At 33.1% G+C, this 24,552-nt stretch overlaps 1 protein-coding gene across 1 annotated transcript; it reads right to left on the bottom strand.

Annotated features, from left to right (window-relative positions):
* Positions 1 to 426: 426 nt before the first annotated feature.
* Positions 427 to 20,779, bottom strand: LOC131061779 (BTB/POZ domain-containing protein At3g50780). Its single transcript, XM_057995603.2, has 2 exons — positions 19,931 to 20,779; positions 427 to 1,877 (listed from the first exon to the last, which is right to left on the bottom strand). Exons 1-2 carry the CDS (start codon positions 20,633 to 20,635, stop codon positions 960 to 962), a joined length of 1,623 nt encoding a protein of 540 aa, XP_057851586.1. The 5' UTR covers positions 20,636 to 20,779; the 3' UTR covers positions 427 to 959.
* Positions 20,780 to 24,552: the final 3,773 nt, after the last annotated feature.

Here is a 24,552-nt window from a genome sequence, read left to right as displayed (position 1 = left end):
CTAAACAATTGTGCCTAATATATTTGTAATGACATGGGTTGAAATGTAAGGGCATAAAGAGGACAAGTAGTTTAATGGTAGAGCACCAAACATCATAGAGGGAGTTCCAGGTCTGAGTCCAAGATCCATAGAAATTTAGAATAGCTTCTTTTCGATAGGATAAAAATGAGTGAGATATCTACTATGTAAACCGTACAGGTATCGGGACACATGGACTCACCCAGTTGATGTGGTCTACTTTGCATAGCAGGTATGATCTCCTAGGATATCTGATTGTCTGTAACTAATTTTCTTCATGCTCTTTTACCGATTAGATAGACCAAAACTTGTACCAATGCTACAAATTGTTTTTTATATTTGTGTTGGACTCAAACCAAGAATGAGATACATCTTAGCAATCAACTTAGGTCTAGCAAGATTAAAACATATACCGAATAATTCAAATTGATCGATTACTCTGAAATGGAACAAATGAAAACAGAGTAATTAGTTCTACACACACTCATTTTTTATATACAAAGCACTTTTCGTGATACAGTCAAAGGCAAACTGAGTCTTGCATGCATGTGTTGAAAAATGGACTTCAATCAGTACTCTTTGGCATGCCTAAGTATTGAATTGCAACCAAAACCCCAATCTCAATCTCTGTATCCCAAGTCTTGAGATCGAGAGATTTTTTTCTCTTCACTTACTTATCCTGTTAAGTGTTAACTATCTCATAATTTAATGTTTGACATCTTTTTGGGACTTGAAACTGTCCACTCTATAAACAATGTTAAGAAAGCTTTGACCTCTCCAAAAACAGTGGCTTTGGCATCAAAGATTTCTAAATCTGTCATCAAGGTCTTGTTTTCTACCATGCCAGCAAGTCAGTTCAATAAAAAGAATCTGGCAGTCATATTGGAATCTGGATCATTGTTTCCAAGTGCTTTTGAACTCACGCAAGTTTCAACGGACTTTCACTCATCTTCAATGTAGGGCCTTATATATGTTCTTCTCCACCATACCTCAAATGCTTTCTGTAGGTTGGGACACTCATCAGCATTGCTTAAGAACTGATTTAGCCAACTAAGCAATATATTTTGCTGATATTTAAGAGGCAGAGTGAGAATTGTTTGGCATATTCCCTCCTCAACAACTTTCATGTCCAATGATCTGCAGGCTCTCTGAATCCAGCCATAGTCATCAATCAAAGGCTGCAGCCAGGTTTGTAGAAATAACAACCTAATGTCCTTGGATGCCAAGACTTGACCCTTCCCTATAGCAATGCACAATCTTGCAGTAAGGCGACTTACTTCGTAGCGGAACATTATTGGAATCTTCGAATGAAGGGCTGCAAGCTCAGATTGATTGGCCCACATGCATACAAAATCATCTGCAATCTGCCTGTCTGTCAAAATGTCAAGCAGCCAATGGAGATTGTCTGCTTGACGAGATATTTGACTCATTATTGAACACCTGTCTTCACTTGAACTATCCAAGAAATTAGGACCTTTTATTTGAATGAAGTAATGGAAAAGTAGATCCAAGCAGTTGCGACAAGCATCATAAAGATTCACATTGCTAACATCAAAAGTGTTATTGCTTTGAGCTGCATTTTCTCTCAGCATTCTTGAAACCAATGGTTTCATTTCTCGTCTTGCTTTCTCATTGTTAGCTTTGGTTACAAGTTGTAAGATATGGACGATAACATCTTCAGATCCACTTGTATTTTCTGTCAATACCCTTCTTAAAACTTTCCCTGTTCCATTGCTATCCAGCTGCAGTTGTATGAGAAATGAAACCACTTTTTCCTCTTCTTCCTCTGTCCAAGGCACAGCTTCCAAGTACTCCAAGCATGAGAACACGCCAGCATCAAATGCAATAGCAGCTGAAACCTGAAATATGGCATCAGAATAAAAAAATGGAACAATGAGACACAATCTTTAAGAGCTCCAACCCAAAGTGAGGAATCAGATGTTTATATAACTTCATCAGAAACCAAAAATAGTGGATCAATTATGTCAAGAGCTTCATAGTCCTGAGAAATAGAATCTCAACTTGAATGATTTTTTCATGGCTTACCATCACAAAGAGGCGAAAGATCAAGATAGAGATTAGAAGAAAGAAGTTGATATCTAAATTTTGCGATTAAAGCATACCAAACAAAGGTAATTCAGAACTGAACTAATAGAACCAACATAAGTTGCAGTTCAGAAGGGTAGGAAAAACAACAGGAAGAAAATCATGGGGTGTTCTGTTAGCATCGGATAGAAAGGATGTTGAGACAATACACTTCCAAAAGCTCTGTTAGAAAAAAGTTTATATACCCGAAGTAATTAATATTTTTCCATAAAACAATCAGTATTACCAAGAATAAAACTAGGAAAAGGAAATTAAGTGATAAAAAAAAATGTGTTCAAATAAGTTAAATTGTAAATACTATTAGATGATTACAGTAGAGTAAAGATATGAAAAATCCTATAAGTAATGTTGTATTTAATTAATATTTTTCCATAAAACAATCAGTATTACCAAGAATAAAACTAGGAAAAGGAAATAGAGTGATAAAAAAAATGTGTTCAAATAAGCTAAATTGTAAATAGTATTAGATGATTACAGTAGAGTAAAGATATGAAAACTCCTTAAAGTACACAAGAAGGCCCTTCAAGAATAACAAAAAAATTTGCACTTTTGTTTTAAAATATAGTTTATCTTTCCTAAACAAAATCACTTTACAGAGCCCTAAGTGAATCAGCAAATGGATCCTAATATTGAAGAGAGAGAAAATCCTCAATAAGGAGTTAGCTTTATTGGACCTTGCAGGGCAAAGGAATCAAAAACTTAGAGCTGAGAATGAAAGAATTGAGCAATAGAACCAGTAGGCTCTAGCTCAAGGTAGAGTAGCCTAGCAAAAGAACTTGAATCAACATCAACAACAACAACAAAATAGAAATCAACAACATGGGAACCTTAACAATAATCAAGTTCCACAAAACTAATGCCAATAGCAGTTCACTCAATAGCAAAATCAATGGTTTCGCAATGTTCCAAACCCTAGACATTGACTTCGAATACAAACTCAAAGGTTTTTTTGTTTCAAACAGCCTATGGGAGCAGAAAGATATAGAAAATTGGATTTCTTTGGAATATCTAATTACCCCAACACAATCCCCAATGAAATAAGAGGAAAGATTCATATGTTTCAGGGTAATAATGCAGTCATTGGGGAAGGACATCTAAGTTATTTCGTCAATACTACAGATGAATATGAGATCGATGATGAGGATGTGATAATGAAATTGTTTGTAAATTCCTTAAAGGAAAGTGCCAAAGAATCGTACAAAACTCTCTTGGACAAGAGTACTATTTCTCGGGAAGAGTTTATGAATGTTTTTAGATTACAATATGGGGATAGGATTGATACCAAGTTTGCCATACATGAACTTACCACTATCAAAAAGGGTATCAATGAGACAATAATGGATTTAAACAATAGATTCATCACTACAATGAGAGAGGTACCACCACACATCAAAGCTAAGGTGAATTTTGTCAAAGATTGGTTATTGTTTACAAGACAAGATTCCACAAACACTTAAAGAATCCTATGCCACAACTATTAACATTGAGAGATATATAAGGGCTTCTAGTAAATGTTAAAAGATCAGATATGAAAATCTCACAACTAGATAGAGCTGCCCCAAGCAAGCCACTTTCCACTGAGGACAAATTGGACAAGTTGATGGGTGTCATGAAGGACCTGTCATATAAAGTGGCAAGAAATGATAAGGGGCTGTCACCGCAGCGACTCATTTTAATGAAGGGCAGAGGCTGCATAATAGTCTTTATAATACTGATTGGTCCAAGAAACCACAGCAAAAGGATAGACAAGCAAATCCTAAGCAAGCTGGTTTTAGATAGCAAGAAAAAGATACACCAAATCCATTGAGAAGAGACCATGTGAACTTTCAAGATGTGGCTTATTGATGTAAATCTTATTTCCTCCCTCATGATCCATCAAACCTTGTAGTTGCTCTTTCAATGAATAGAGAAGAAGATTTTCCAAATGAAGAAGGTGGTGATGAGTACTATAAGGATGAATTTGACCAGATAGATGTTTTTCAGCATGAGCTGGAAGATGAACACTATTACAATGATAGTTATAATGTAGAGGACTAGATGCATCAGTATGGATGTGTTGGATTATTGTCATTGATGTCAAAGGAAATGTTTGACAAAAGACAGATTGTTAAAGCAGATCGAAGGCAGAAACTATCTTCACAAAGGCAGAAATGAAAAGCAATAAAATGAAGTTAAATTCGTAGTGGCCGACCACCTTTGTGATAGCAATCAAATGGAAAAATAACTATTAAAAGAAAGTTTTTATTTATGGGACCGACCCTTGGCGACTAATGCCCCACTTCGGGGATTTAAGTGCGACTAACGCCCCACTTTGGGGATTTAAATTTCTAAATAAATATATTTTTTTTGTGTGGGCTGACCCATGTCTAGCACCCAAGTGTTATGGTGAAGAGTTGATTATAAATTGATATGTTGTCTCTCTTTGGATGAGACATGTTTCTTGACAAAGTTGCCTCCTCTCAAGTAGAAACACAAAGTGTGTGAAGTGTGGTGTAAGGAGTAAGAAATTAACAAATATCTTCCTATCTAAAGCAGATTGAAGTGCAGACCTAAAAAGAGTGTAGATCTAAAGCAGACACAAGTGCAGATTTAAATCAGACTGAAGTGCAGAGCTAAAGCAGACTGAAGTGCAGATCCAAATCTGATTGAAGTGCAGATCTAAAGCAGACACAAGTGCAGATTTAAATCAGACTGAAGTGCAGATCCAAATCTGATTGAAGTGCAGATCTAAAGCAGACACAAGTGCAGATTTAAATCAGACTGAAGTGCAGAGCTAAAGCAGACTGAAGTGCAGATCCAAATCTGACTGAAATGCAGATCTAAGGCAGGTTTTGTGAAGAAGAACACAATGAAAAATCAGTAAAACAAACATCAGATTTCTGAGTATGGCAGCAGAGAAATACAATGGTAGTTAATTGATTTTGAGCAGACCTTGAGAAGAAACACGTGAAGGTGAATTGTGTGGAAATGTTAAATCATCCATATGCAGATTTGAGAAGGTAGTGAACAAAAGATTTATTGAGATCATTCATTATTGAAAGATATATCAATTGAATGAGTGTGAAGAATAGAAGATACATCATACAAACACCAGCAGATTTGAGGAGAAGGATATAACAGAAGATATATGAAGATCATTCAAGAAGTAATAAAGAAAGTATATGCAAGCATATGTGATCATGCAAGTACATTTATGTTAAATATATTGAGAAGAAGGGTTCATGGAGTGAATAAATGAAGAAGATCATAATGTCCATCATCCATTGAAGAAGCAACATTCAAGGTTTAATTTTGTTTCGGAAGTTGGTCCTTCCTAGAGGAGAGATTAGTGTCTCTGCTAAGTTGGTGCTTAACAGTGGGGGTTGGTGCAAACAAAGCTTGTAAAGAGAATTTTATATAAGCAATATTTTACCATGGTTTTCTCCCGTGGGAGTTTCCATGTAAATCATGTGTTCTTGTGTTGTATAATTGTTAGATCTTATGTGAATGATGTTGTACGACTGATATTATTTTGATTGTTAGTTTAAAAGAATAAAAATTGTCTTATAATAATTCACTCCCCCTCTCAATATAAGCATGTGCTCTCCATGGTGTAGTACCGGTCCTAATCAATATGAGTTATTGGCTCATGATTTTGAACATTTGAGGGAACTCACAATGCAAATATATATAAAAACAAAACCTTCTAATGAAGACATTAAGGTCCTCACTACTGCAGCAATAGTGCAAGCTCAAGCTAGTAACAACTATGAGGTAGGCATGTACCAACCTAGAGGGACAACCTGTTGTCAAGGCGAGTAGACTTGATACATAGGCTTATAAGGAGGAACAAAAAAAACAAATGTTGGAACTAGAAATGACATCCCAACCAAAAAGGTGACTAAGAAAAGGAAATCCCCTTTGCAGCAACCAGAAAATAAGTATATATCTAGGGCACAAGAGCATGCCATACTATCAAGTGTTGTGTCACCTCATAGAAAAGTATCCCAATAAATAAAACCAAACAAGATCAAACAATACCATTGAAATAGACGAGTGGAATTGAAGAGAAGAGGAAGAAGTCAAAAGATAAGAACATTGGCTCGCTTTTATTCTTGACGCAAAGGATGTAGCTATTCCACATGACATGCCCCTTCCAAGCTACTATTGATATGACACAAGTTTTAAGTCTAAGTTAGGATATCTATGCCAATAGGAGAACTCTTTAGAATTCTTGAACATGGGATAGGGCTATGTTTTGTGTCATTCTATGAATGTTCCAAGTCAACCTGCTACCACACATGTAGAAAAGAATAAAGAGGATGAACAAACTACAAAAGTGTACTTAGGGGCTTTCATTTTCCTAGTTTATCAATTATAGTTGTTTTATTTGTTTATAATCGTATGTTTCCTTATTTTGTAGTTCACTGAGTCTTTAGTTGTCCTCCTTCAAGTTGTTGATGGGGAGAAACTTGCAATAGGTTACATATATGAGGGCATGGATGCGGCCAAGGAGGTCATTAGATCCATCTATGGTGGAGTTGAGGATTAATTTTTTCCCATATGGGATTCATTGATTGATGATGGAACCATCAACTTCACAAGCCCTTATGTGTAGCTACCTATTTCTTGAATATGGCTTTCCAATTTCACCTAGATTTCAACACAAATAAGAAGGTTTTGAGTGGACTCTACACAATCATAAAAGTGGATGGAACTTGATCCTCAACTTGGAGCAAAGATCATGTATTCAATTGAGACATATAACAATAAATATATCAAGATTCAAATTCATAGTTAATGATATAAGTCATAGTTGAACTACTCGCCCAAAACAAAAACTCACCAAGGCCCGAAAAAAAAACTCGGTGAAAACTTGGCAAAACTTGGCAACTTAAAAATTTGCTTAAATTTAATTAGAAATGCATTTTTTTGCAAACTTCAGTGAGAAGATGCATCCAATGAGTCAATAAATGAGTACACAAAAGAAACAAGCTGAGTCTAGATATATTTGATTGATTTAAAAGCAAATTGGGTACAAAATGGCATCCTCTTGTGGAATGCTAATGGCTGATAGACTGAAACAAAATGAAATAGCAAATTATTTTTATAAAACTAAAAGTAAATACTACATCAAAACATTTTACATCTTCCCCTTCCCAACTCTAGTGAAAACTAGGTGAGAGATAGAACTAGAGGGTCTAGTCCTAGGAGTCCAGTGTGGCTCCTCCACCTCGCCAAAATGAGGTTGAAGGTAGCACCCCTCTTGGGGGTCTGAGGTTGAGAGAGAGGGGGATAGAGAGATAGGTCTAGATCTTGGGGGAGAGAGGAGAGAGTGGTAGAGAGAGGGGATAGAGGAAGAGTGATAGGGAGATAGATAGGTCTAGAATTCGGGACACATAAAGTGAGAGAGATAGAGAGAGCTAGAGAATGCTGATAGGAGCCTACTGATTATTGAAATTTGACTAAGTCTGAAAATATAGACGATCTTCTAAAACCTAGAATTTGCAATATAACTACTAGAGATCTAAAACCACTCTCAAACATCCTGCCAATATATACATGAAATATAACTTAAAGTACTTATACTTAAATGTTATATTTCATGTATATATTCTAATGAAGAGAATGAGATTGACTTGAAAAAAAAAATTAGATAATTTTTTGACATGTTTGGGCCTCTTTTTTTAATGCAGTCAAGTTTTTGCTGAAAACTTGGAAAGTTTCTTCTACGAGTCAATGGTGTAAATACTCGCGAGTTTTTCAAAACTTGCCAAGTACTCTGCGAGTATTCCATCTATGATATAAGTTATAAAACAATTATTATTAACAACAATAATTTGGATTTCTGATTTCGTTGTTCAAAAAAGCATCAAACTTAAAATTCTTGATATGATATTAGAGTTTGTTATTATTGTTAGTTGCAAAAGAGATTAAAGGTGCATTTGTCATGGTTTGGTATAGTGTGGTATTGTGTGAGAAGTACAAACAAATAACTTCTTTTTGGAATGTGTTTGGCATGCACACTTTTGTAGACATCATCCAAGATCATTTTAGCATTGTCATGTTATATTGCTGCTATTCATGAGCTTGTAGAAATTTGACACTCTCAAGCTTAGAGCTCTACAAGAGATCAACACTTTCCACAATTCAATGCATAAAATATGAAAACAACCTCAATCCCAAGTCTTCAATGCATTGGCTAAGTAGGTCCAAGAAACCACAAATGGGTTGCCAAAACTATGTACAAGAGGTCAACATTCAACCCATGTGCCCCACTCCAAAAGTAACTCCTCCCAAGTGCTCCACCATGAGGCAAGAATCACACAAGAACACCTCTTTAAAAGCTATTATTAGTTGGTCAAAGATGCTCCACATAATCCACTAACCCCGCAAATCAATGACTATTACAAATGCTATAAGACTAATGACATGTAGCATAGAGTTCCAACGACGAGATCTTCATTATTCCACCCAAGTAATGCAATTATTTATATTATTGTAAATATTAAATGATTATCCTAGACTTAGGATTTGCAAGGTATACAACATGCCTAGTCCCTTAACCCCAACGCTTTCAAATTAAATTAGGGTATTGTGGTAATGTTGCCTCATTACATTCATGAAGTTGTAACATCTATCAAGTGTTGTTGATCGTTATTAACATTTAACATCTTATAAGTTATTTTAAGATTGTATTTGAATTGTCAATACTTTCTCAAAAGAATATATATACTTGAATTACATGGCTTCTTCCCTTATCAGAGCAAAGACCTACACTCCACATTAAAGAATCATATCTTTTAAACAATTTAAATACTTGCACTTAATCATAAAAATATATTCTTCTTCCCACGATGTTTTTTCCATCTTGAATATCTTTAAACTAAAATTGACTCTATTTGTGGTTCAACTTCTCTTTTAAACTTGTTTGTATTCATGGCTTCCTTTAATGAATATCATTTATATGTCCATGACAATTATTTTAAATCAAGAACGACAAAATATATCAACTAATTTATATATAATATTTTGAAAGCATTCATCATAAAATTTGATATATTATTCATATTTTTTCAATTACAATTATTTTTACTAAAATTTTAAATATTAGCATTAAAGTTGAATATCAAGTATAGAATTTGTGTAGTATATAAAAAAGTAGTGTTAATATGTTAGCAAGATTTAGTATATACTTTAAATATTAATTAGGGTACACACCATATGAAGTACAAATGAAAAGTAATATCCTTTTTAGAACTTTTCAAAATGTTTCAATGAAACCTTAAATAATTTTCTCTCTTTCCCTTTATTAGAAAATGAAAGATATTAATAGTTATTTTATCAATATTGGGCATCTTTGGAAATAATCATCAATATTGATAAACTATAACACATTCAATGTCATTTCTTTGTTATAGAATCGTCAAAAATCTCTTACCCACGAATTTCTTAAAAAATTGTAACAACTCTATCGAATGATTGAAATGCACTAATGTTTATATAGCCCTATTGGCCAAGCACTACACAAAATGACTCTCCCAAAAAACTATAAATGTGTAATGCTTGCCCAAATAGGAAATCCAATTCAAGTTGATCTAAAATATCTAGTTCAAAGTGCATTCCAACATCAGCTGAATTTTACAAGTAATTTGAGTGAAAAGCAATGCATTGCATTTGACACAATCATTCAAGACATAAATTTAAATTGCTTTTCAAAGATGAACCTCTTAAAATGGCTATCAAAGTAACCACTATAACAAAGAAATCTTACCTAATTAATTGTATCGATTATCAAGCATGCGATGGACAATAAATTGATCAATGGAAAAGGTCTCTTGTTGCTATTTGCATCAACACAAGTCGCTACTTTCAACATACATGCCACTACAATTCATGCATCCTTAAAAAAATCCTATTAAGATTATGTGACCTTTGGTTGGTCAATTATTGAATGCACTTCAAGAAGATCTCAATCGTATTCAATGTATTCTCATTGTTGAAATGGGTTTTTAGGCCTCATGCTATTTGTTGATATCATGAGGCACTTGAAACAATTGTTTCCATAACATTACATAATAAATCTTGATAGAAGATCAATTACTCTTGTTAGTGATCTCACCCAATCAACTCGTGTGGAACATACTACCATATATATGTATTTCTTATTTTATTGGTATGAACAAATTCTTGGTGTACATATATGACATTTTTGTAATCATATATAATTTTTATTTTAAATTTTTGTACTTTATATATTTGTACGCAACAATTATGATAAAGCATTGGGGATTACATTCCATGTTGAAGTTTTCTATAAAAAAAGGCATGATCTAAAATATGTCAGATTTATAGAAATATTAACCTATGTTTCACCAAGTTTCAGGATAGGGAAAATATAAAAAGAGAAACGCGTTCTAAAATGATAAAAAGATGACTATTAAAAAAATGAAGAAATTTAAAAATATATAAAATTTCAAATATTCATATAATAAACTAGCATTTCCCTTATTCACTATATAACCATATTCACTACATAAACAAATTGCACATAAAAAATATATACAAAATGAAAGATCAAAAATAGACCACTAAAATTTGGGAACAATATATATATTTTTAGAGTTTTTAAGAAAATATATGAAAAACATATTATGAAATAAATTGAAATGATTGGTTGGAGTTGACGAGCATTCAAAACGAAGAAATAAGGATTAAAGGTCGCCATATATTATCTAAGTATACTCCACTCTCATTAGCTAATACAAAAACATTGCTACCTCAACAGGAGGTTCGGCCTCGAATCAGCGAACTGGGTTTTTATAAACAAACAAACAAAAGTTTCTCTACAATTTATGTCCCGCACTTGTTATCTTTGGCTAAAGATTGTGAGATTGAATCACATAAAAAGGAATAGCAAAGGCTTGACAGAAGGAACACAAAACCAGGAGGGAGGGAGGCAGCTATATATCTATATGAAGACGTTCACCATATTCATTTTTTAAGTTTCCCAACTTTCCCTGCTGGGGATAGCTTGTCATCCCGTTGCTTCCTATTGTTTCTGCACAAGTTTCCTACGCGAATGTCAAGTTTAGGGGATGGGCCGGGGACACCTCCCTGGGACGTCCCCAGTACATGGACACATGGAAAATCCAATGCCCGAGTTCCTTGGGAACATAGATGTTAACAAATATTAGGAATGCATAGTGCTACAAATAAAGATTCAAAATTTTTAATGGGCCATTTACAAATGTCTTTTGTGTTGGGGACGAGTCTATTTTGATTCAAAATGGTACTGTTGTACGATTGATGACTTTCTTGTTATATGGACAGAATAACTGCAAAATAGACATATAATGGCTGCAGTGCTCGACAGAATAGCTACGACTGCTGTCCCCCATTGATGTATAACACAAAAATTATCAATATATGATAGCGTCATTTTGAAACCAGAATAGCTACAACCATATGTTGACAACCATTGCAAGATTTGATGTATATATGCTACAAATAATATATTTGTTAATATCTTCTACAATAAGGGAAAATTATACTCACTGAATGTACCACTTGTATATAATGTGTCTGCACATATCTGACATACAAAATATCATGAGGTTAATGATGATCATTTGGGCAAAGTATTATTATGTGTTGGTCAGCTGCAATGTTGGTGTGCAACTTATAGATGGACCTTGGCTTAGTTAATGGAGCTCTTTGTGTTGCATAGAATATAATCTATTGTCAAGGTATTAAGCTGTTAGAGATAGCATTATGAGAGATAATGAAATTAAATTTGATAATTATGTGGGTGTCCTATGAGACATTAATAGTCCAAGGTTTGTCTCTCTTATGTAACAATCATACACAAATCTCCATCAAAATGATATTGTTCTAACTATACACAAGTTGAAAGGGCTAACATTGGAAAGCATATTGATGATGTTGAGAGAGTTAGTATCATGTTCATTTTTAATTAATTTTCTAATGTGAATCCTACCCTCATCTTCTTGATAGGATATAAAAATAATACTAATAAAGGAGCATGATTAATGACAAAGTGGGAACTATTTTGAGGAGAGAATATTGTTAATTTATTAATTGTTATTTTGAAAACAAAAAATGGGTTGTTGGAATGTATGTCTTGCTAGTGCTATTTATTAAGAATATTGTTGGACTTTGATAGATATATCATTTTTCACATCATTTATGTCTTAGCTTGAGTTTTGTTTAGGACAAAAATCTTTAGATATGGAGATTGAAGGATAAAACCCTTTTGATTTCTTATGGATGATATCTCTTTCAAAGGTTATATTTGTGTTGAAAGCTTTTATTTTATTTTATAGCAAGTAATTTGCATTTGGAATAGCAATATATTGTAATAGCAGATCTTATCCATATTAATGTGATGTGTATAAAATAATATTCTTACATATTTGTATATATTTTTGGCTCTAGCATATATGTATTGGTCATGCAATCTATTGTTGCATCTTTCAAGTATTGTTGTTTTTGTTTGAATAATATATATATTTATCATTATATAGATCCATTGTATGCTCTCAGCTCACCCTCATAGGATCTTGGTGATTAGAATGTGTTGAATTTTAATATTTACTCACCATATGCTCTCATCTTGACCTTGCATGACCTTGGTGATCAAAACATAGTAAATATTTTTTAATTCAAATTTATTGGGGTTATTATGGTTGAAAGGTAAACAACTGATAGATGAGGATTTGGGCCAATGCAAACGTACCCATAGCAACCTTAAGAGGGTTGCGGAGCAACCTACCCAAGAGATCTAGGATTTCAAGAAAATTTCTATAAAAATGACCTAGCCGGAAGCTGAAGCTGCTAAGGCCTTAAAAAATCTTAATTAGGTCTCTTTTGTTGTTTTTTCCTTTTTGTGTTTTTTGCCATTGGTTGGCTGCCTTTTTACTGTTGTTATGTTAATGGCAGCATTTTGTAATTAGGGTTTTAGGTACCTTCAAAACTTGTTTGATCCTTAATAAAAAACATTGTGAATGTCACCACCATTTTCATTTGAATGGTACTCTAAACAATAGGAACAATAACAATAATCAATTATGATACTTGACTCTAATTTTTAATTGATTATCTTATGATTGATTGTGATTAATAAACATTTGAGTTATTGGGTTCACCAGTTTTGGTCCACACACCCGAACCAGGTTTGCTCAGGGGTTTGCCTGGGTATGCCATGGGTACGTACATAGGCGTTTGGGTTTGCCGAGTATGAACCCAGGTATAAATCCGAGCATATCCAAAGACGCTGAGCACCAAAGCATAACAAAAATAGGCATTTTTGACCTTTTTTTGCATCCAAAACTGTAAAGTATCCCTAAAAGCACCCCTCTATCATTGGGGTTTCCTCAAGCATTGATCAATGATGAAGTAGCATTTTATAAATGTATTTAGTTTTATAATTCTGCATATTACTTTAAATTTTTGCATATATATATATATATATATATAACATATACATGCATTTATACATACATACATACATACATACATGCACACACACACGCACATATATATGCATGCATGCATGTGTGTGTGTGTATATGTATATATATACGCATACATGTGTGTGTGTGTGTGTGTGTACATACACACACACATGTACGAACGAACTTGACCCACAAACTCAAATGGATTTTTTTTTTTTAACCCGAATTGGTAATTTAGATCAACATAGTATTGGTAAAGTAACGTGGTGGTTTTCATACTTGCAACAAAATTTCTGTTTCAATTGTGTTCATGTTTAATCATAATTGTGTCACAAGTATTATTAAAATGATGTTATGTTCACACAACTATAAAGGGAGACCCCTTGGTGAAATGGTGGGGCTTCTTGCCTATAAAGCCCACAACCAGGGTTCAAACCTCACGAGGTTTCTACCATGCCAACAACATAAAGTTGCTTACCTTGGTGTTAACACACCAAAATTTTAATTACAACAAAGGCCCTGACTTGATCAGCTAAAGCATCCTATTGCAAGCAAGAGGTCACAAGGTCCAATCCCAAGTCATGTTAAAATGATTACCCAATGCATTGCAGGTTAGAGGGAGCTAACCAGTTTCCTACAATCTAAAAGGAACTAACTATAATATGATTTCTTAATATTGTCTCATGTACAGTATGGTCATGACATTCATGTATTTTCATGTTATAATTCATGTTTTGCTGTTTTTAAAAAAAATGAAGTATAGTATAAACAGTACAAATTAACAGTTTGGGCCACTAACAACCATTGTTACATAAGAGACATTTTGCTTATTATTTGAATGTCTTGGCTATCATTTATGTATCCAGAGTTTGTATTGTACACGCCATATTCCAATTGTATAAAAGTGTGATGCTTCTAGCAATATGTATAAAATAAAATAGACAAGTCTACAATTTCTTTTTATTTATTAGAATAATGCATCTTTAATCTTCAATGTTAATAATTTATGATACCTTCAAAGTTGTTTATTTCTTATAAAATAATCCAAAATCTCTTAAATAATCACATTCATGGAATTCTTAAAAACTAGTAACAACTCTTAAAGACACTATTAGATAGTCGATGAGCACAAATACTTATAGCCCTATCAACCAAGCACTACTATAAATATTTGTGCTTATTGGTCATTTAATAACATTTTTAAGTGTTGTTACTAATTATATATTTGAAGTCTTAACAATTTGATGGCAACTTTCAATTATAACCATCTTAAAAAAAAGCTTGACAAATAGAAACAAAATCTTGATTTTAAGTCCAAAATAAATCTCAACCATTAAATTAGAATGACATTCATTGTAAAAATACATTTTAATCTACAAAACAATCAATTCAAGTTATATTCTTTTAAGGATTGTATTGTCCTTTTTATCATAGAATTCAACACATAAGAATAGAATATGCCCTTTTAAAAGGAGTTGAATTTGGGATATTTAATTTTTAGAAAAAATGTATTTAAAATACTTTAAAATTTCTTGAAACTTCTTTCACAAGGTAGCCACTTCTTAAAATTTTCTTTTTGAGCTTTCCTCTAGAGGTGGAAGCTCATTCTCTCCTAAAGTTTCCCCTCATCACCCGAGGAAGAGGGAAGAGTTGCTTTATAATAAATATTGTGCAATGTAACTTTGAAGTGTAATTTTGTAGCATTTTGACAATTTGGCATGCCACTTGGATCTAAGCATACTTCTCATTTATCATTTATCATTTTTATTTATGTTTTGACCATCATTCTTGATTAGAAATTACCTCCATTTCCTTTTTTTTAATGAAAATTGTGCAAACTTGAAAAATGATCCTAAAATAGACATGGCGGGCACTTTTGCCACTTTGTACACCAAGTAAATAGGTAGCTTAGCATGTCAATGTGTCAAGTTGCCCTAGTCACTCTTCAAATCAACAAAAGACTTCAAACTTTCTCCCATTTTCTTCATTTGATGCTTGTGACATTCAGTTATATATTGGCATTGTAAGATAGAACCAAAACACAAAACAAAATAAATGACAAATGAAATAAACAAAATGAAGTGAAAAAAATGCAAATGAGTATACATGAAACAATGGTCAAGGAAAGTTTCAATAGTAGCACATGTAAAGCAACCATTGGCCTTTCTAGATGGATATTTCATTTGTGATAGCCAAAATAAAAATTGGCCAATAATTATGCTACTTTGAATGGGTTGAACAAGAAGACGATGTGCTTTGATCTATCTTCATGATAGTTTATTCATGTAATGTTCATAGGCTCACTAACCTAATCTATAAATACATGATTTTTACTAGTTGTCAATTACATACATAGAACATAGTTCTTTATTTACAAGAAGTGAAATCACCAACTTCATGATTCAAATGGAAATGGATATAATTTTGTCAAGTGCCTTATAGCACCTCTCTAATAATCAAGCAAGACACAAAGTCATGGCAGCATTTATTTCTTCAAACTTGGCTCTAAACATTTGGGGCCATTTGGACACTTCTTGATTTCGATGGTTGCTCCTTTAGTATTGCGAACATTTATGCTTCTAATGTTAGTATGGAATGAGTAGCATTGTGGCACTAGTAGACTCCCTCACAAATATTCAATATTTGCTTCTGGATTTGATTGTGTATGCCAATTTTTAACATCAACGTTTCAAATCACACTCCATGATTCATCATCAGGATGTGCAAGAATACCAACAATGTTTTGAATCACATTATGTGATTCTTTCATCTCCTTGGTATTCTTGCACATACTACTGATGAATCACAAAGTGTGATTCAAAACATTGATGTTAAAAATTGGCATACACAATCAAATCCAGAAGCAAATTTGAATATTAACATGGATTGTGAAAATCTAATATCCCTCGCAAATGTCAATTATTTTATTTAAAAATATTTTAATAAGTTTGAATTTGCAAAAGATAAGGTGTGGGCCCTATACACTAGTGCAACGATGAGTGTGAAGCATGGTCTTACATATATAATAAATTGGGGGATTTTTTAAACTATTTTCCTATTTTTTCAATTATATAAAGCACAATGATGTGTGGTGAACCAATGATAACTTCAATCTTTTTATTAAGGTTTTGAGATTATCTTTTGAAATTGAGGTGATTAAAAGTTAACATGTAGTTTGTCTTCTAAGTGTTGAGTTAACAACTATACACATTATATAATTAATAGAGAGCTCATTTTGGTTTTAGAAAAAATACAATCCACCTATTTAATAGAAACAAAGAATAGAATATAAAATTTAAATTTAAAACCAGATATATTTTCTAGTTACATAAATATTTTAATGTACAAAACATTAACTCAAAACAATAGATACAAAATTTATGATAAAAAATTCTATTTGAACAATTTCGCTTTGATAAATCTTTCATACATTTTTAATTACGCTGAAAGCGTTCCTGACATAATTATGCCTTACTTTTGATGCCTAACTTTTGATCTAGGAGTGTGCAAGATGATTCAAAATATCATGACTGGATTCATTATTTTTAGTATTTTTTTGTGTATCCCTTTTTTTTGGTATAAGGGAATATAGCAAAACTCAAATAAATTAAGATTTTATCAAAAATATCCATCCATATTTTTCAAATTCAATATATTAACAAATTTATTCTCTTTAAATATCTATTTGTAGCCTTTTATGGCATAATTATTTTTCGTAAAAGGTTTCTTTTTTTATATTATATAATCTTTTATGGGTAAATTAGAGAAGTTATATAAATTTTTTTTTAATGAGAATCAAGATGTTTCTATATTTTAGATAGATTAAATACATATTTATCATGTTTGCATATATTAAATACAATTTTATGTGTAATTCACTATATATAATATCATAATTAAATTAAATAATTAAATCTATTAAAAAAATAATATTAATGTGGTAATAGACTTTAAAAATATAATACTATAATAATAATAATAAATTTAAATTATGTTAAAAATATATTTTGTTATTTAAATCAATAATAAATAAAATTCAACTAAACCTTAATACTAGACCAAAACAAACCCTACTTAATTAAAACATATTGAACCTTAACATAAATTTAATGTTGACTTTAATCCAAATTGAATCCTAAATTGAATTGAACCCTAATCCTATAGCAAATTAAACCCAAACACTATACAAAATTGAACCCAAACCTTTAACGAAATTGAACCCTAACCCTTATACTCATCTCTCTCTCTCTCTCTCTCTCTCACACACACACACACACACACACACACACACACACACACACACACACACACACACATCTCTTCCTCACTTCTCACTCACTATCTCTTCTATCTATGTATTTCTCTACCCCTCTCTTCCTTTCTCTTCCCATAGATGTCCATCTCTCTTTTTCTCTTCCCATATATCTTCATCTCCCCCTCTCTCTATATCCCCCTATTTTTCTTCCTTTCTCTATCTCAATTTTTATATCTCTACTTCTCTCTCTATATATATCATCCTCTCTATCTCTCACTTTCTCTCTCTTTATCTCTACCTCTACCTCTCTCTATCTTTTGATCCATTTGCCTCTCTATTCATCTCTTGCTCTATCTTCCTCCCCCCCTCTCTCTCTAGACCTCTACACATCCATATCTCTCTATCTCTATCTCTCCACATTTATTCTTCCACCTCTCTCTCTATCTCTATCTTATTCTCTCTCTAATCCCATGTCATTTGTTAAATGGCCTATTAATTGAGCTCATTTACTACATGAATGTATGCAAAAAATAGACCAATTTTTTCCCCTAATTGACATTCCACCCCTCTTCGGCATACACATTGCACACCAAGGTGCAATTGCTAGTTGAAAAGATATTAGAAATTGTCACTTTATCAATGGCATCAAACTACTTATCATATAAAAGAATTGTGCTACCCATAGTAGTAGTTACCAATCCAACGATAACAAAATTATATCACATTTTGAAGAGAGAGTCCCTAAAAATATGAACCTTTAAATTGATTCTACCACTAAAAATTTCTTATGTGTTCAATTGTTATTTTAATAGATACCATCAACACTAATTAAAATATATTTATAAAACCAATTTTAAAAATGTGAATATAGATTTATTTTGTGCTAATTTATACAAACAAAAAAAAATTAAACATGATTAATTACATTTAATTTCATTTCATCATAACCCAATGCCTAACCTATTTTGAATTAAACTTGCACCACTTTAACCCAATCAAATCCAATCTTTAAGTACAATTAATTGAATAACCCACTTTTCAAAAAAAAAAAAAAAATCCATTCTTTCACATTTTAAGAGGTTTAAGGTTTCAAAATTTAAAATTAAGTTCACTTTTTTTTTTCCTAATTTTAAACCCACCTAATTGAATATGCTTACACTTTAAATTCATCATTCAAGTCTAATTTTTTAGATTAGATTAAATCAAATATAAAAATAATTAGAATAAATAACTGCAAGAAAAGTTATAACCAATACAGGGCCAGACAAGAAAACGAGGTAAACGAATAGTATGGTATGTATCATCTATACAACACACAGGAGCTACAAGCCAGCCATTTTAACAGCAAAGCAAAATGTCTAACAGTAATACACTTAACATACAAATCATAACCAGTAATATTAACAGCATACAAATCGTTGAACAATAAGTAGTTAATAGGATGAAGTATGGGACAGGACTCGGGACAAATAATATATTTTAAACTGAAAGGAAAACAACAAAACAACTGTCATAGAAATAGATAGTCCCAACAAAGATGAACTTAAATGCCAGCCCCAACTGCCTGATTTTGACAGCTAAATTGATATTCCCCATAAAACTCTAATGTAAGTTAAAAGCTGTTCCAAACCCCAACTGACTGATTTTGACAGCAACTACCTAAAACCCTAAAATTAAATAAAAGCTGTTCGAAGAACATTTAAAATAAAAATAATAATATATGAATAGACACTCTAATAAACCTCCAAGGTGCGTTAAAACCAGCTCCAAAAACTTTTAAAAATGATATATTGCAAGAAGCAGTAGTAATAAAAAAAAATATATTATTATTATTTTGCAGGAAATAATATTATTTCAAAAAATACCTGGTAAACTGAACTATTTTCAGGCCAAAGAACTGGTTCGTACGCTATAAACTATTTACAGTAACAGGAGAAAAACTACTTTTCTGGAAATTCACAGTAGTGGAAATTAAACTTTTTCGCTGGACATTCACAGTAAAAGAGAGGAAAAAAAGTTTCCACCAAACAGTCACAGAAATTCACACGTATCAAGTAAAATTTTACAGAAGAGATGAGGGGAAAAATAAACTTACCTGCAAAATGCGAAGCACTCTGGAAAGGCTTTCTCTCATGAGCCTGCGCTTCAAATCTGAAGAATACATGAGGCGCAAAGTCTCCACATACATCTCCATGTCAGCACACTCCACGATCTCCAGCAAGCAAGGCAAAGTGTGTTGCTCGGCCAGCTTTGCAGCAAATAAATTGCTGCACTTAACCAAAACCTGTATGTGCAAGTTCAAATTAACACACGTTCCCTCTTTTCCACACACGGAAACCCTGACGTCGCTGCTCTCTGCATCGTTAAATTTGTAGCCAATTCTTTGCTGCTGCTGCTGCTGTGGCGGCTGCGGCTGATTATTATTATTGTTGTTATTGCTGTTTTCGTCAACGGCCGTCTGAATTTTAACGGCCGGCTCCGTTAGCCTTAATGGCGATCCATTGGAATTCAAGGCTTTGCGTTCAACATCAGCGGGCTTGGGGTTCGAATCCCCGGGAGGGAGAGGTTTGGAAGGCTTTGGCTTTTGCTTTTGCTTTTGGAGATCTTTGAGGTTTTTAAGGTTTTTCGTAACGGCAATTGGAGAAGGACAGGGCGCACAACACCAGATGCCTCCTTCTGGATCGACTGCCAGAGGTGCGTTTCGAACTCGCGACCTGCGATCCTTTTTGCCGTTTGTTGACGGCGATGTCGTTGTGGCTTCTGTCTTCTTCCGTCTCTTGACGAATCTCTGTTCGGCCATTGCAATCGCCGTCAATTGCCAGCAACTGAATTTGCCGTCAGGTGACTGAAATCATTCACTGGATGCCATGGACGCGCCTCTCTCTAGTATTCCTCTTATGTTTTGATTTATTTTTATGGCTGGTCCTCTGATTTTTTTAATGTATATTTTTTAAACATGATTGCCTCCACTAAGGCTGTGATATTTGTCACGTTAGTGTCATCATTATTCCCATCTCTGTCGTGGGTCCTCCTTGTTTCCTTCACTAGTCTGATATGGTGGATCTGCAAGTAAATCAAATGATGTTTAAAAGGTACTACATCTAGGGGACCTTCTATGCAATATATTTGTTTGTATTTGTATAGTGTGTTTCTTCTTAATGGTATAGGTGTCTCATATCTATAGGATTATGCTTTGACATTGAATTAGTGGGTTCAGTTGGGTTTGAAATATATCACTTTCAAAGTTATTTATATTAGATTTGTGATGTCACATATTTGAATTATTTACTTTAAAATTTGTGATGTCATATTTCAAATCTTTGACGTATGACTTTTGATATTTTTACAATAAGATATTTATGTTGTTTTATTATTTTTTTAAGATCGACATGTAAATGGATGTCAATTTTTGTGATTAATTTTTTTTATATTTATTTATTCCATTACAACTCTTCTTGTTAATTTGTATTCACACTTCTTAGCATAATAAATTTTATATATAAACGATACATTTTATATAAAATAAAATGTTATAATCAATGTATGAACTTTTAGATAGAAAAGAACTAAACTTGAAAATTTGTTTAAAAATAAATTTTATTTTGGTGGTTGAAACCATACGTATATATGTTATTGGAATACCCCTTCGTCTCATGTTAAAGCATGCTGCCACCTTGAAATATCTTGAAATCTAATTCAAACCTTTGAAATTGAGGAAGGCAACAGTTCTATAATGGATCATAGGTAGCAATGTACAATACACTATCCTTGAAGTGAGATATGTTGTTGATAGTTATTAAGTGAGGCCAACAATCATAATTATCTATGGGAACATTGATGATTTACACAAACTCCTCCCCATTTTTAAATTTGTTTGTTCTAAGTCCAAGGCAAGCACACGTGCACACACACAAACTATAAATCACACTCTAACTGTATATAATTGAATTTTCTCCAAGAAAATCCTAGAGGTAGCTCCAATCACTTCTTAAACATGTGTACGACCAAGTTATAAAATACTTGTATACCAACAATAGAAATAAAAATAGCACCATAATGCTCACTCCACACCTCACAAGTCTTAAGTTGGTGACAAAGTCTAGTTGCATCTTTAGAAGGAATGCTTTAAGGGTTTGAAGATGAAGCATTCACACTATGTTCCTTACACCATTATTGACATAGTGAGAATGCCTTCATTCTCAATCTCACATAATACTTAGGTTGTATCCAATACTCAACATGGAAATCCTTAATCGACGTACACTCCTCAACAATTATATGCACAATTTCCTCAACACACTACCTACATAATAGTATCACTCCTCAAAGGGGATAAATGATCCAAGCCCAACATTTTGCATCCTCTTTAGTAGTTGTATTGGTAGACTCAACATTGCACAACATGTGCAACATAGTGATTGAACATATCTACATGCCATATCGTTCCCTTGCCTCTGCATAAAATTCGTATGCATGTCAATGACATAGTACTACTATGTGCATATTGTATGCCTTCACATAGATGCATATTTTAATGTTTAATCAAACCATATGTGTATGACACATGAGACATCAACATCCACATGTTATACTTCCTTGTACGCATACCACATAGCAACCTCTATGCCATAAAACATGATTATATAATTGTTACCATATACTTTTGACACATGGAAACATGATACATCAAATGCCACAACAAATGATCCAATTGGCACCATATGTGCTTGATATATTTCATTATCCTATCTAGCTAAGGAATGCACCATATGTATTGAACACTTATCAACATCTATCGTCTACCTGGATGTTAGTTACCAACTTACTTGTATAAGTACTTGTGTACGTATATTATGTAGAGGAGAAGAAGCATACATAGATTCTCATGTTGGCATTTGCATGAAGATTGCATTAATGATATGTTATGTTGTCATTGATGTCAATTAAACTGGTAATGATATTAATAATGTTCCTGATATTGTTGTTATTGTTGATATTGTCTTGTAACCAATAGAAAGAGCTTTGTGAAGGTTATTGTAAACCGGTATGTAAGTTTGTGAGTTGAACCGGTAATCGGAGTAAAAGGTTAAACCCTTTCTATGTTATGTAACTGGTAAACCCTACCAGTTGTTTTTGTTAAACCCTAATCAATTAAGGTTGTTGAATTGGTTATGTTGGTTGAGCGGTAATGATGGTGACATGTAAGGTCATTGTATGAAGACAAGTTCAAAATGTTTTGGCGCGTTTGTTTGTCTAGGGAATGAACAAAATGTATTGCATCTAATGCAAAATGCGTGATGAGTTACTGAGCTCGATGAAGTAGTAATCAAGGAGCGGTTGAGGTTTTCTTGATTGATGTGTAGAGATTGCTATGAAATCCAACGGTCATGCTTGTACCGACTTGTTTGTAATCTCGATGAGAGGATTAGATTTTTGTTGTGTTACTGACTTAATTGATTTGTATTTAAGGTCGTTGAAGTTGTTTTGTTTAAGTGTTGGCAAGAGTTGGTAGAAATCAGTTGAGTGTGTGATTGCTGAACCGGAGAATGAGTTTGCAGTTTGAGTAAAGGCAGATAGAAGCTTAATTGGATCTGATCAAGCAAATGTAGTGCTATTCAGACAGATCAAGAAACTCCTGTTGTTTTCTAACAATTGCAGAAAAATTGAAATCCCCTAACCGGGTAAGCTCTAACAAGCTTGGTTACTTATTAAATCCTCTAACCAGATGGTCCATTAGATTGGATTTTCAAATCCTCTATTGAGGTTACTCCTTACAGGGTATTTTCTTCTAACAAGGCATTTGTAGTCAATCCCTTAACTGGGTGATTCCTAATAGGACCGGTTCTTAACATGACTTTTTAAAAAGCTTTAATAGGCTTGGCTCCTAACAGGGCGAATTTTAGAAGAGTTCAGGTATTGTCTTGTGAGTCTCATCTCACTGTGGTTTTTATCTATATGGGTTTTCCACGTATAAATACTTGTGTCATGTGGTGAATATTTTTGTGGTTATGATCTTATTGTGATTTGATTAACTATTTCTGATAAGGCATGATAACCAGATGCATTGAGAAGTGAAGTATTGACATATGATAAAGCATTTGGATGTTTACAAGTTAAATGATATTTACTGTTAAGTTGTTGTAACAGTCAACCGGTATTCTTATGAGTATTGATCTTGATAGTGGTATTTCATTGATAAGATTACTTTGCATGTTTGAGTTTGAGTTTGGAGAGTTTGTATCAATTTTTCTAGTTACTGATTCACCCCCCCCCCCCTCCCCTCAGTAATCTACCAGATACTTATTCTTTCATAATAATTTTGTATTATTGTATGTTTTGATTTGCATACTTGTTTTGCTTCATGCATTCTATGATCTTGTTTCATTACTAGCTAATTTGTAGAATCATACTTTTATTCACAGTGAAAATCAATTGATCAGTTCTAACTGCATAATTGGAGTTGTTGAAATTTGCGTGTTAGAAAAAGTGTGAAAGGGTGATCACTCTCATCAATAAAAGTGTGAATGAAGAAAAAGCCAATGAACTATGGAACTCCAACTCTAAATATGTTGTTAGCAATCTCTAAAGTTGGAGAATACAAATTATGACCAATGATGATGGGGCATTTTGGTCACAAAAAATTGAAACGTGAATTTTGACTAAGACATATTGAACCTTAGCCATTAGTAGGACATCATGGAAGCGCAACAATAAGCC

Source organism: Cryptomeria japonica, chromosome 4 (genome assembly GCF_030272615.1).
Source record: "Cryptomeria japonica chromosome 4, Sugi_1.0, whole genome shotgun sequence".
Lineage (NCBI taxonomy): Eukaryota > Viridiplantae > Streptophyta > Pinopsida > Cupressales > Cupressaceae > Cryptomeria > Cryptomeria japonica.
The sequence above is the reverse complement of the archived record's forward strand: the minus strand, read 5'-3'. Positions and strand labels throughout refer to the sequence as shown.

Coding starts and splice junctions, on each gene's coding strand:
- LOC131061779 (XM_057995603.2), bottom strand. CDS start 20,635: ATGGCCGAACAGAGATTCGTCAAGAGACGGAAGAAGACAGAAGCCACA. Junction 1,878..19,930: donor GAGTGCTTCGCATTTTGCAG/GTAAGTTTATTT, acceptor GCCATATTTCAG/GTTTCAGCTGCTATTGCATT.